Source organism: Rhincodon typus, chromosome 17, assembly GCF_021869965.1.
Source record: "Rhincodon typus isolate 14 chromosome 17, sRhiTyp1.1, whole genome shotgun sequence".
Taxonomy (NCBI): domain Eukaryota; kingdom Metazoa; phylum Chordata; class Chondrichthyes; order Orectolobiformes; family Rhincodontidae; genus Rhincodon; species Rhincodon typus.
The window spans coordinates 41808990-41824073 of record NC_063348.1 but is presented as its reverse complement, the minus strand read 5'-3'; the positions used below and the strand labels follow the sequence as shown (position 1 = coordinate 41824073).

The following is a 15084-nucleotide window of genomic DNA, read 5'->3' as shown; positions in this document are numbered from 1 at the left end:
GGACCTGGTGGAACCCAAACTGGGTGTCACTGAGCAGGTTATTGCTGTACAGATACTACTTGATGGCACAGTTTTCAGAAAGGGTCTAGGCCTGAAACGTCAGCTTTCCTGCTCCTCTGATGCTGCTTGGCCTGCTGTGTTCATCCAGCTCTACACCTTGTTATCTCAGCTGCTATTACCATGTCGTTTATCTTCTCCCTCCAGCTAGAGTAACTCCAAGTATCTGTCAAAGGTGATAATTGGATAGCCCTGCAGACTTTTCCTGTATATTGTGTAGCTAGGTTCTTATTCAACATGTATATAAAACTTTACCCCACTAACAAAACTAACTATGCAGCATATGTAAGCAACCTTTAACTTACTAATAAAACTAACAGCGCTATGTCCAGACCCGCGCAACCTTGAATGAACGAATGAATGAATGATAGTAAATAGAACCCACAGATGGACGCAACCATGAAACTAACTAAATAAGACTAAGAGACAACAAGGTATAGAGCTGGATGAACACAGCAGGCCAAGCAGCATCAGAGGAGCAGGAACGCTGACGTTTCGGGTCTAGACCCTTCTTCAGAAAATGACAAGATAATGACAAAATAAACAAGACTAACACCTTTTGAATTATGCAAGGACACTCTAATCTCATTAAAATAACCATCAACACTCAACAATAACTGGTAACATTTAGCACACATTTAAACCATCTCTGATTTCCTGCAAAACAGTTTTGGTACAATGTCTACTGCTTAACACTCAAGTGTTAGAATGTTAATGTATGCTTGAATTCTGTATAAAATGGCTGCTTTTGAGCTATGATTTTGGGGAATTCTATTTCGCCTTACAGCGTGCTGCTGTGAAGGTGCAATAAAGAAGCTATTTTCGCCACTCACTGATCCTGGTCGTCTGGTTCTTTGAACGCAACCTCACAATACCAAATCGCTAAACACACTTAAGTGAACCAATACGTGGCTGCCTCAGCTTACTCATTGCTCTCAAATTCCTAAACTAACTTTTAAACTAAATAAAAGTCAAGTATAGCCACATTCAACTTAAACTTATTTTGTACCACAATTGTTTAAAATATTTCTTGTAAATTTTCCAGATTGTAAGAAACCAATGACAGCTACAAGAAATTTAAATGGTTATGAACCAAAGTTATGGCATGTTAAAGCGCAACAAATAAAGCACAAGATTTTGACCAATTGACACAATTTCCAACGGCCAACATTTAAAGCAAACTCTACAAACTGGCTAGTTTCAAGTATACGGACAGAATGTGCTAATTTATTTCAAGAGGGTCAACAGCAAGGTCAAAATGAAATTTGCGCTTAATGCATTTCGTATTACCATCTGCCCCCACGACTCAAAAATTGACTGAGTGTTGTTGAATGAGTATACGTTAAATGTAATAACTGTACCAAATTGCCACACTTGCTAGATTCCTAGAGATCTCTGACCTAGCCCATCGCCACATCCTAATATATTAAAATCTTTATTACTAAAACAAATTTTAATATTAGACCAAGTTCACTTTTCAGTTATCTATCCCACTGAGGCAATTCAAAAATGGTTTCAGCCAAACGTGTGGGGGGGTAATGCAAAAGTAATACTGCATCCATGTGCTTAACTATGGCTCTTTGGTCTATGATTAGTTCAAGACGAGCATATTTCCAGTACCTGAATATTGCCCAATAAAAAAGAAGACAGTGTCAAAGATTTTTGTCTTCCACTCATGAGGACAATTTGCAGGAAATATCAATATAAAGGAGAAAGCAATATTTTATACTCCATGAGAAAAGTGCTGTGATGTAAAGCGTGTGATTTATGTATATTTTAATTCTGTTCATTTTAGAGTTCGAATTTGTAACTACTGCAAGATTAGACAGGAACAGGGGGGCGTAGATGGAGGGCAGCTGTCCGAGGGTAAATCTACATCTGGTATGTGGGAATCTTTTAAATGCCAGTTGATTAGATTTCAGGACCAGCATGTTCCTGTGTGAATGAAGAATAAAGGTGGCAAGATTTGGAAAGGTTGGATGACAAGAGAAATTGAAAGCTCTGTCAAAAAGTAAAAGGAGGTACATGTAAGGTTTAGGAAACTGAAAACAGAGAGCTCGAAGAACACAAAGATAGCAGGAAAGAACTCAAAAAAGGAATTAGGAGAGCTAAGAGGAGACATGAAATATATTTAGCAAAAAGGATTAAAGAAAATTCCAAGGCATTTTATACATATGTAAGGAGCAAAAGGGTAGCTAGGCAAAGCGTAGGCCCACTCAAGGACAAAGGAAGGAATTTATGCATGGAGCCAGAGGAAGTGGGTGAAGTCCTCAACAAATACTTTGCATCGGTGTTCACAAAGGAGGACATGGTGGATGGTGAGTCTTCGGCAGGTTATTTTAATATTCTAAAGCATCTCAACATATTAAAAAAGAAGGTGGTTTTGGGTGTTTTGAAAAGCATCAAGGTACACAAGACCCCAGAACTTGATAGGATCTATTCCAGAATGCTGAGGGAGGCAAGTCAGGAAATTGCTGGGGCCTTCTATGACACCTTTGTATCCACTTTAGTCATAGGCGAGGTCTCATAACTTCAGAATAGCCAACTTTTTTCCTTTGTTAAGGGGCAACAGGGATAATTGCGAAATTACAGGCCAGCGAGTTTTACGCCAGTGATAGGGAAACTATTGAAGAAGATTCTTAGGGATAGATTTACTCAAATTTGGAAAAAATATGATTTATTAGAGGTAGACAGCATGGCTTTGTGTGGGGAAGGTTGTGCCTCACAAATTCGATTGAGTTTTTTGTGGAACTGACAAAGATGATTGATGAGGGCAGGGCAGTAGATGTTGTTCAAATGGTCTTTGACAAAGTCGTTCATGGCAAGTAGATACAAAAGGTGAAGTCACATGGGATCTGTGATAAGTTGGTAAGATGGATACAGAATGGGCTTAGTCAAAGAAGGTACAGAGTCATGTTGGAAGAGCATTTTTCTGACTAGAAATCTTGGATGAGTGGTGTTCCCCAGGTATCAGTGCTGGGAACCCTACTGGTTTTTTAAAATATATATAGTGGGGAATGTGGGTGGCCTGTAGGTAGCAGGTTTGTGGACAACACAAAAATTGGGGGTGCTGCAGATAGTGGAGAGGATTGCCAGAGGGTACAGCAGAGATTTGGATAGGCTAGAAACTTGGGTGGGGAAATGGCAAATAGAGTTTAACCTGGAACAAATGTGAAGTGATGCATTTCGGGAGATCTAATCCAGGAGGGAAGTTTACAGTAAATGGTAGAACCTTTAGAACATACAGAGGAATCTAGATGTACATGCTCACATTTTCCAAAAAAAGTGGCAATACAAGTGAATAAGGTGGTCAATAAGGTATATGGCACGCTTGTTTCCATCAGTCAGGGCATACAGTATAAAAACTGGCATGTCAGGTTGCAGCTGTATAGAAACTTAGTTAGGCCACATTTGGTATATGGTGTACAGCTCTCGTCACCACATTACTAGAAGAATGTGGAGGCTTTGGAAACGGTACAGAGATTGTTTACCAGAATGTTTCCTTATTTGGAGGATATTAGCTATGAGAGATTGGACCTATCTGGTTTGTTTTCATTTGAAGATTGAAGGATGATAGAAGCTTACAAAATTATGAGAGACATGCATAGAATGGATAGTTGTCGTCTCTTTCCCAGGCTAGAAATGTCAATTACTGGGGGACATAGGTTCAGCGCAGAAGACAGTAGATTTAAAGGAGATGCGAGAGGCAAGATTTGTTTTTTTTTTCCCCCACACAGTGGGCTGTCAGTATCTGAAATGTGCTGCCAGAGGAGGTGGATACAATGCAATATTTAAGAGGCATCTTGATAGATACATGAATAGACAGAGAGGGATACAGACCATGTAGAGGCAAAATGTTTTTAGTTTAAAAAGTTGTGTTGGCACAGTCTTTGCAGGCTGAACGGCCTGTTTCTGTGCCATACTGTTCTTTGGAATGTGGATCTTGGTCTGTGTGTGCAAGTGAGAGATAATGGGATTTGTTTGCAATGGGAGTTTTTTTTAAACAAGCTGGCAGAGTAAACATTGAGGAGCAATAACTTTCTCTCTGATCAGTTTTTGCTTGGGGGAAAACCCATAGCTTGGAAAGCTTTTGTTTGTCAGTTTGCAAAAGTCCTGGTTTAAGTTATTGAAACAGTTTCTTTAAGATTACAAAGCGATCTTGATCAAATGGGTAAATGGGCTGAGGAGTGGCAGGTGGGAGTTTAATTTGGATAAATGTGAGGTATTGCATTTTGGTAAAACAAATAATGGCAGGACTTAGACAATTAATGGTAGGGCCCTGGGTGTGTTGTAGAACAGAGAGACCCATGGGGTCAGGTTCAGGTTCTTCTTCCCTTCTGAGTAATGAACTTCTGTTTTGTTGTTATGATCAGATCTTCATCATTGGATGACTGTGTTTCAGTGAAAGAACACATTGGAGAGAAGTAAAAGAATACAGAATATGACCTACCAAGTCAGGTTCAGTCTTGGATGTGACTTGTTCAGAAATAACATTGGCTAGGGTTATAACAATGCAAAGTAGTTGGCAAGCAATATGGTTAACTCTAACTGCCCTCTGGGCAATTAGGGATGGGTGATAAATGCTGGTCTAGCCTTTATCATTGAAAACAGTCTCCTGAATGATTTTCTATGAGAAACCAAACTACAAAGAGATATCAGGAGAAATAACTAGAATCATGAGCCAAGGCAGGGTTCAGATTAAGTGATGTTAAGTGGTTGAAGTAGGCAATTTTTGATGATGGGACTATCATGTGGTCAAAGTTAATGTCAAACCCAAACACCTCCCCAAGGTCACAAACTGTCTGGTTCAGAATCTGGAAGTGCCCAGGGAGAGGATTAGAATTCTTGGCCAGGGAACAAAATGTTTGGGGGATGCAAAGACAATGACTTTGATCTTCTCAATAGTTAGCTGGAAGAATCTGATGAACAGAAGTTACAATATAATATTGCCCCTCAAGACTGCCATGCCATTCAATGTGATCAAGACTGATCAGTGGCCTTAACTTCACTTTCCTATCTGTTCTCTGTAACATTTGATTCCCCAAGTGATTCAATATGTCTTAGCTTTAGATGTATTTAAAACGGTGCACCTGCAATCCTTTTGGGTGGCGAATTTGGACGATTCACAATCTTTAAGTAATACGAATTTCTCCTCATCTCAGTCCTAAATGATTGTCCCCTTGTCCTGCAGTTATACCTCACGTGTTCCGGATTTCCCAGCCAGGGGAAACAACATCAGTATCTACCCTGTCACACCCCTTCAGAATCCGGTATTTTCAATGAGCTCATCACTCAGTCTTCTAAATTCCAGATTATTGTCACAATTTACTCAGCTTCACTTCCTAGTGTAAACTAATTAATCTCCTAATATGGCACAAAGCTGGACTCAAAAATCATATAACAGACTTGCAACCCTCAACACACAACCAAAAGAGAGACTGCAGTCAATGAGAAATGCAGCAGCAACAAGAACAGAGCAGAATATTAGCATTCCAAATCGACTGGTAGTCTGAAGCTGGTGTTCATAACAACAGATTGGGGTTACTGCTAAATACTGTTGTGTTGTACAACTTCTGCTTCTACTTAATAAAATGTATGCTGCTCATGCCAAATGCATCATACCTGAGTGGTCGGTGTCTAATTGAAACTAAAGGGTCCCAAATTCTGCAAAGCTGTATTTCTTTTTTTACAATTTTGCAGAGGATGTGGTTGTACTCATTAGTGAAAACTCGGACTCAGTTCTAAATTTTTAATTTTTCTTTTACCTATCCAACTTAATTTTTAGAAGTTGCACACAGCCAAGTACATACTGGCTTGGCAATACAGTGTCCTAGTTTTAAAACTGAAATGCCTGTTGTGATCAATTGGAGAGTGGAAAAACAGTTCCTCTCTTCACCTGATTATAACAATACGGTCACACCAATGCCCTGAGCAACTGATGCAATATATTTGCACTTGCGTTCTCTATCACGTGCTATCCAACGTGATGCCTGCCCTCCTAATTGTCTGTTGCATCTGTACATTAACTGCGTGAACCCTGTATGAACGTACTCCAGTTTTTCTGAACTTCAACACAAAGAACTTGCACACCTTTTGAAAAGGTCTGCTAATCTACTCTTGTACTCTGCTATTCTTTTATTTTCTATGTAAACCAAATAACTTCATACTTCCCCAAATTATACTCCATCTGCCACCTGCTGTCCACTGAATTATCTTGTGTACATCACCATGTAACCCGTGTCCTCCACACAGCTTATGTTCCCATCTCTGTAGCAAACCTTGATACATAACCCTCAATCTAAATCATTAATACATATTGCAAACAGCACTGATATTTGTAGCGCGACACTGGTTTCAGTCTGACAAGTTGAAAATACCTGGTTTATCCTCACTCTCTGCTTCCTGACCATTAACTAATTCTCTATCAAGAAACAATTATTACCATCAACTACATGAACATTTATCTTGCATGCTCTACAGCATTTAATTGAATGCCTTTGTGAAATCCAAGTACGCTACATCTACTAGCTCCATCCTCAAAAAAACTCACATTTGTCAAATGTTTTCCTTTGGCAAGGGAACATAGTGGTGTGTTGAAGTGGTGGTGATATGGAAGCTCACGGTCATTTTTGCAGACAGAACAAAGGTGTTCTGCAAAGCAGTCTCCTAGTATTTCCAGGAGACCATATTGCGCGATGCGAATACAGCAGATTAGATTAAGTGATGTGCACGTAAATCATTCCCACACCTGGATTACTTGTCATAGAGTCATTCAGCATGGAAACGGACCCTACAGTCCAACTCATCCATGCCAACCAGGTTTCCCAAACCAAACGAGTCCCATTTGCCTGCATTTATCCTTCTAAACCTTACTTATTCATGTACTTGTACTTGTACTTGTCCAAATGTCTTTTAATAATGTTGTAACTGTATCTGCATCTATCACTTCCTCTGGCAGTTCATTTCACAAATGTACCACCCTCGGAGAAAAAGTGGCCCCTCGGGTCCCTTTTAAATCTTTCTCCTCTCACCTTAAAAATGTGCCCCCTAGTTTTGAACTCCCCTACCTGAGGGAAAAGACCTTTGCTATTCAGCTTATCTATGTCCCTCATGATTTTACAAACCTCTAAAAAGTCACCCTCTCAACCTCCTATGCTCCAGCAAAAAGTCCCAGCCTATACAGCCTCTCTTTATAACTCAAACCCTCCAGTCCCAACAACATCATCTAAGTCTTTTCTGCACCCTTTCCAATTTAATAATGTCCTTTCTATAGCAGGACGACCAGGACTGTACACAGTACTTCAAAAGTGGCCTCACCATTGTCCTGTACAACCACAAAATGATATCCCAACTCCTACACTCAATGGTTTGAGTCTGGCACCTTGGATAGTGAGGGAGGAGGATATAAATAGGCAGGTATTACACCTTCCATGATTGCATGGGAAGATGCTGTGGGGTGTAGAGAGGTGTTGGGAGTGCAGGAAGAATGAACCAGAGTTTCCTAGAGGGAATGGTCTCTGCAGAATGCTGACAAGGGAAGGGACAGGAATGTGTTTCTGGTGGTGGCATGCTGCTGCGGGCGATGGAAATGGCAGCTTATGATCGTTTGGGTGCAGATGCTGGTCGGGTGGAAAGTGAGGACCAGCGGAAGCCTATTGATACCGTGGTAGAGTACAGAAGGGGTGAGGGCAGAAATGTGGGAAATGGGTTGGACATGGCTGAGGGGCCTGTCAACCGAAGCAACAGGGAATCCTTGTTTGAGGAAAATTTAGACATTTCTGAGGTCTCCTTAAGAAGGTAGCATAATCAGAACAGATGCAACAGAGATGGAGAAACTGGGAGAATGGAATGAAGTCTTTATAAGAAACTTGGTTTTGAGGATGTATCGTTCATGTAACATGGGAGCTGGTGGGTTTGTAGTGGATACCTACTTATGGCACAGCCAACCCATTTTCACCTACTGTGGTCCCTATTGTTAGCTTTACGTTCTCCCTGATAGACTATCATCTATCTCTGTCTCCCTAACTGTCATCGTCTCTCTCTGGGCTCCATCTCCACTTTCCCCACCTCCACATACATTGGACTTGAAACATTAGTTTTGCCTTCTAGCATGGATGTTGCCAGACCTGCTGAGCTTCTCCAGCAATTTCTGTTTTTGTTTCAGATTTCCAGTATCCATAGTTCTGTGTTTCATTTTAGTGTTTAATTCACTGCAACATCTTTTCCAGGTCTTGAATGAAGCTGGCCAGTTGCTGTTGGAACTTTTCTGCTCTAGGGAGGGTTGGTGGTGGTGAAAATGGGCTAGTCTTAGATTGTCACTCACAGTAACAGATTGTTGTTAAGAGAATCAGGCCATTCAGAAAGCGTGCACGGGACAGGACGAGAAGCAGAGACTTATTTCAGTATGCTGTTCACTGAACTCAGTCAGTGCTGCACCTGGATAAGGAAGGGGGATAACCTGGTCATCTATATGAAAGGAGGACAGACAAGGACAAATTAAGCACACAGTTTTGTCTGTTTCTTGGGGGAACTAAGAAACTAAAGAACAGAGTGGTAATTTACTTTTCCAAGTATAATTGAACTGTTTGATAATTGTAGTAACAGAAATCTATTAATAAAATATTGTTGTTTTGGGCAAAATCTCAAAAATTCGGGTCAATGATATCTGCAGTATATCTCTAAATCCAATGATAGCAATCGCTTACATGGCTAACATGTTTACTGAAACAGGTAATTCTTTTGCTTTCTCCTGGCATTAAAAAGCAGCTGTTTCATTGTCATTGGAGTACTTCCTTCCTATAGCTTCTGAATGTACTGTGCCCATTTTTAAGACTTCCACCAACAATATTCCTTAACTAAATAGTAACAGTTGTCCCATCAACATCAAAAGCTCTTTTCTTCTAATTAACAGGCTATTGGCTCATTCTAAGCATTTTTAAGATCCATGTGGAATCAGAAACAATGCTCCAATGGAAACATTATATTTAACTTATTTTTAAAAATTCAGAAAAAACAGTTGTAAACTGTCTTGAGGGTCTGGCACCAGTGGTATTAAATATAACATTACCAGAAAAATATAACCAGTTTACTTTTTGGCCGGGGACTTTCCTTTGCTGAAGCATTCTTGATTGTTACATTTTCAAACTGCATTTCTTGGAGATGTTCAAAACTAGAAGATTACAGTAGACTGGCATTGGAAAATGAGAGTAGACTTCAGAATTAGAAATAATTTACATTTGCATAATACCTAAGAAACAGAAAGATTTATGATAGGAGACCATTAGCCGATCGGTTCTGTACCAAAAGAAACAGCTACACCACCAACCATACCTTCCCACTACAGGTCTGTAACCTTCGAGACTACTATAACTCAAGTGCATGTCCATTTTTATTTCCAAATTGGATGAGGTTTTCTGCCTTTATCACCATTTCAGTCAGTAACTACTACCATCCTAGGATAGGATAAATTACAATCCAACTTCCCTCCAATTCCTCCACCAATTACTTTACTTCTAAATCTCTTGGATATAGGCCCCCCATAACTGAAATAAAAGGGTTCTGTCTACCCACTTTATGTAGGCCCCTCAAAATTTTACACAACTCATCTAAATTTCCCCTCAACATCCATTGTTCCAAAGAAAACAAAGCCACCCCATCCAATCAATCATTCTCACAGCTAAAATTCTCTGTTCCTAGGCAATATTCTTGTAATTTCTTCTGTAGTTTTCAGCCCAATTTGTTACAGGAAGGTCATGTCTGACTAACTTGACGGAATTCTGTGATAAGCGGCAAAATATTTGAGGGCAGTGTGGTAGATGTGATCTACCTGCAACTTAACAAAAGTTTCATATGGCAATTTGGTCAAAAAGTAAATGCCACTCTCTCAAAGGCTAACTGGATACAAAATGGACTTATTGGCAAGAATGTTGTCAATCTTCAGTAAGCACTAAGCACTGATTAAATTCTGACCAAACAGTGCTATTATATTAGCTGTTAACATGACCTGAAACCCTCCTTATAGCTGAAATGCTGAAGCCCTGGAAAGTTAACAGATAACCTTATTATGAAGTGAAAGCATAGTACTGGAGAAATTCAAGAGTCTAACGTGATTCTCTTTCGGAACTGTGGTTTACAATGTATGCAAGGTGCTGGCGTGTGAATATTTTTGAGGAAAATCTCATCTCATTTCGTTCATAATTTATGTATTTTAAACATTTTAGTTGTGTTCTTATTCTCTGCCAGTTTTGAGATTTTTATTCTATCATGTACTTTTCTCATATTCCAATTTTTAAAAAATGCATTTTGTTGAAGATAAAGTGAAATCTAATGGCATAGTTCTGTCTATTAAACCAAGGTATTTGGACTTCTCTTTAAAATGGTAGCAGCCTAAATTATGAACTTAAAATTCTAAAGCAAAAGATAAAGTACTGAGCCTTGCAGAATCCCATTGGTGTAAGCCTCCAGTCACAAAAAACATCAATGCTTAGTGCTTACTGAAGATTGGCAAGCAGGCAAGTGAAATCTCCCAAACTGAGATTTCATTCTTGTAATAAAATGCTGCATACATTTCAAACAAGGTATATGAAAACAGCATTATTTTACCTGTGCAATTTGATCAGGAAAAACGTTATAGGTCATATCTTCACAACATGAGGTTCTCTTATGTTAAAATTTCCAAAAACAATTGTAAAAAAAATTTGCCAAAATGTCTTGGTAATTTTGTTTGTGTTGGTAATTTTAAGATAAACTTACTTTAATTTTTTTGGATCAAGTCCTGGATTTGCCTGCCAGGTCAATGTCTTCATAATAGAAGAGAGAAAAATCATTCAAGAGGCTCAAGCAATGAGGGAAATAGTGTTTGAATTATCCTGGAGTTGCAGTTCCAATTAACCAGTAATGGAGTGACACCTATTTTGGAAAAGCCCTTACACCATTCTGTTCATTTGATTGATGGGGAGAAATAAGCAGTGGTAAGGAGACAATGAGATTTCAATTAGAGAAGTTGTTTTGTTAGTTAAATACAAATAATACTGGAAAATGTGTGACATATTTATATCTTTTAGCAACATTTGCCTTGATTAGTCTTGTGTTATACATTGTGCACTTTTATATTGAACTCATCAAAAGCCAAAGAAAAGTATTTTGTAATGAGCATGAGTTACACACAGAACATCTGCCAACCATAGAAATGCAACTCAAAAAGATAAACAGGAACCTGGTATGCTGCCAAGCAACAGATGTTAAATTGAAAATCAGAACAGATTTTTTATGTCTTATGCAGTTTTGTGGCTCTGTATATATGCTTTATTGTAACACAAAAGTAGTAACTTCTAATTCCACCAGAAAAAAATTGGCAGGAAACATATTTGCAACAGTAGTTGCTAAATGGAAAGAATGCCAACATAAATCTACCTATAATTCCTCTTCCCAATCCTGCATTTATTACTGCAGTCTCACTAGGAGCTACCTTTACAATCTCAAATTAAGTCAAAAGAACAGGAAACCAACATGCAACATTCAAAACAAATTGCGACAAGAATAATGTTACCATCAGTCCCTGGGGAAGGGTATACAATTTACTACGGGATATCCCAAATCGTCAAGCTTCTGGATGAGGAAAGATTAACTGGCTCTCCTCTTACATTGGCGATACTGGCTTACTTATTTGGTCACAATAAGGTTAATTTCAAAAAGGATGACTTCCCTTATGGATTGTAAGAACTGCAGATGCTGGAGTCAGAGATAACACAGCAAGCCAGGCAGCATCAGAGCAGGAACGTTGACGTTTAGGGTCGGGACCATTCTACAGAAAAGACCTGAACCCACTATATTTGTGGTTTTGTGGTATGAGTACTATCAACATCTTAAACTACAAATTAGCTAGTCATTATTGCAGTGCTCTTTTTTGAGCACATATTGGCTGTTGCATTTCCTATATTAAATAATAACTGCTGTTCAAAAACTTTTCTGAAGGCCTTTTCTGAAGAAGGGTCCTGACCCGAAACGTCTACTTTCCTGCTCCTCTGATGCTGCCTGGCCTGCTGTGTTCCTCCAGCTCCACACTATGTTATCACCTCCCTTATGGACACCTTCCTCCCAGACCAAATGAAATTATGTTTTAAAAGCCTATTTAAACAGGCTTTCTTGAGTTGACAGAATGAGTTTATTAGTTACTTAGTGAGGCCCCTAGCTCTCTCTCTTTGCCACCTTTAAAAAAAGTTACCAGTCCCCAGACAATTCATGGAATAACTAGGTGTCTCAACTGGGATTGGGGTGTCTCAACGGATAAAACGTTGAATTTGTCGGATCAAAATTCCCAAGTGGTTAAAAAAAAACAAAGGAAGGGAATGAAAGGTGGGAAGGAGAGTCAGTGGAATAGTAGGTGACATTTTATATGGTGCTTCACAATCCAAAAAGATAACTGTATTTAAACAGAATTAAAGTCCTCATTTTTATGCTTTATTCCCATTTTAAGCTTTATTTCAGTTAGCCACATTCCATAAAAGACTCACTTCATTGATTACTAGCTCTCCATATTTATACAACCAATACAATTAAATTTTAATCAATGTACATCCATCACTTGTTACCTTATTCCATGTGGTTTCAGCTTTCCTTCAGACAATATTAGATGGTGACCCATTGGACATCTCAAAGCACTTTACAACCAATGAAGTTTTTGAACAGTAGTTATTATTTAATATAGGAAATGCAACAGCCAGTATGTGCTCAAAAAAGAGCAATACAATAATGACTAGCTAATTTGTAGTTTGAGATGCTGATAGTACTCACCCACGAAACCACAAAGTACTGGGTTCAAGTCCTACTTCAGGCCTAATGCACAAAGATCAAGGCCTAGACTCCAGTGCAATGCTGAGGGAGAACTGCAATATCAGAGGTGCTGTTTTCAGGTTATACATTACATAAAGATCCCCTGACGGATTTAAACAGTGCATGGCAGTATTTCGAAGTAGAACAGGGAATTAGCCTTGGTGTCCTGGCCAATATTTATCCCTCACCAAAACTACAAAATACAGATCATCTGGTCATTATCACATTGCCTTTTCTGGTACCTTTACCGTGTGTATACTGGCTTCTGTGTTTCCTATGTTACACCAGTGACTACACATCAGAAAGTTATTAAGTAACTGCAAAGTGGCATTGAGAGATCCAGTGGTTATGAGTAGCACTACATATTTGGCCTGCATACCGAGGTTTGAAAGACTTTCATACATATGAAAATTTTAATCCGAGAGCACAATTCTATAAACTGCAAAATTCCATGACTAGGTGGACTAATATAGAGTTAATGGTGTCAAAGGAAAGGTAACTGAAATAACATTTCCATAAATAGCAATTGTATCGTGTACCTTTATGGCACTATTATCATCCACATCATCTACATAAAAGACAGGGTAAAATATATTTGTGAATTGCTTTCAGTTCGTTAGAAGGAAATGTTTTTGTGCTTTGAAGAATAAAGAATCTACAAACGCAGTGTTTTTGTCTCCAGCTACTATAAACGTCTTTAAACATTTTGTTGCTATGCTCTAGCTACAAATAGAAAGTTTAAATTCCTTTTTAAATGTTATCAGTCTCCATAAAAGTTGCAAGAGTTATGGAACTTTTACAGCATCGAGAAAGGCCTTACAGCCCATCATGTCCATGCCAGTCATCAAGCAAAATTCAACAGAATGCATATTTAAGTACTGTAGATATTGCAATCAACCTGTTCTGACATACAACATGACATGGCTGGGGCAGCGGGGTCTTGAATGTGTGCTTTCCTTCTCAGACGTAGAGGTATTACTACCATGTCACAAGAGCCACAAAGAAACAAAATCAAGACTTCCGTGAAGTATTGAAAAGGAATGGGTGCTCATGTAATTTGAGGTCAATAGCTTCCTCCTGATTGGAGATAGCAGGGAACAGAAAGAAAATTAGTCAAAGAAAGAAGAAAGTCACTACATCATATAGTGACAGTTTCTCAATAGGTACAATTTTAGCGAAAATACAACGTGAGCTGTCAGATGTTGTCTACACTTCATTTTAGCAAATAATAGCCTTCTTTCAAGACTGAAGGAGTCTGACCATTAAATAGAATAGTCACTTCCAGGACCAAGAAACAAAATGCTGGAAGCAATCAGCACAAACAGTAAGAGAGAAATTAGAAAAGGTTATTGAGCTCAAATATGTACTGTTCCTGCCTCCACAAATGCTGTCTGACCTGAACAGTCCCAACATTCTCTGTTTTTATTTTATTTTTTTTAAATTGAGTTCCAGCCATCACTGGAAACACTATTTAATGCAATGAATCTGATCATCCTTGGTATTAAACATTTAACCTCTTCCATCCAGTCCTGATGAAAAATGTTAGATTTTTAAAAATGTCACATTACCTTAAGGGCATTAATGTCCTCTATCTTTACAACAAATTCATCTCGCTCCCTGTACATGCCCTCTCCTCCACTTTCTATATCATCTTCATCTGTTGAACCTTCTACAGCAAGTAATTCTTGTTTGGCAGCTCGTTCTGTAGGATTCAGGTCATCTTGATCATTTGGCTTGGGAGATTCTACAGCTACAGTTGGCTCCTGTACTTCCTCTTTTAAAGGGGAAGAAGGATTTGCAACATTTTCCTGCTGTATAACAGCAGAAATAGAAGGGTTGGAATCCTTCTCTCCATTAGTGATGAACTCTAGTAAAGGAAATATGTAATGAATACAGATAAAAGTCAAAACTGTAAACATATGTATCCTTCTTGACGGTATACAATTTTATCAAAAACACAATTTTGATCTTTGTGAACTCAGTCATAAAAATCTGACTAGAACAAATAACTATGGTGTTATAATTTGGCATTAATTTGTAGGCATTCACATTTTTCACGCTCACCAGTAGTTAGTTACTACAGATGAATACAAATAGGAGATTATACAACCTAGCAATTAAAATAATTATACAGCATACAACATAATGTTACCACTTTCCCTTTAAAATAGCATAAAATTCAAGACCATGGAACTT

General features: G+C 38.6%; 1 protein-coding gene across 3 annotated transcripts in view; it reads right to left on the bottom strand.

The window, feature by feature from the left end:
* qser1 (glutamine and serine rich 1) overlaps nucleotides 1–15084 on the bottom strand; it is a 143488-nt gene that overhangs the window by 44334 nt on the left and 84070 nt on the right. For all 3 annotated transcript variants that reach the window (XM_048607161.1, XM_048607162.1, XM_048607163.1), the window contains one exon: nucleotides 14457–14755. In XM_048607161.1, the coding sequence (XP_048463118.1) occupies nucleotides 14457–14755 (299 nt within the window). The remainder of the gene's footprint in view (nucleotides 1–14456; nucleotides 14756–15084) is intronic.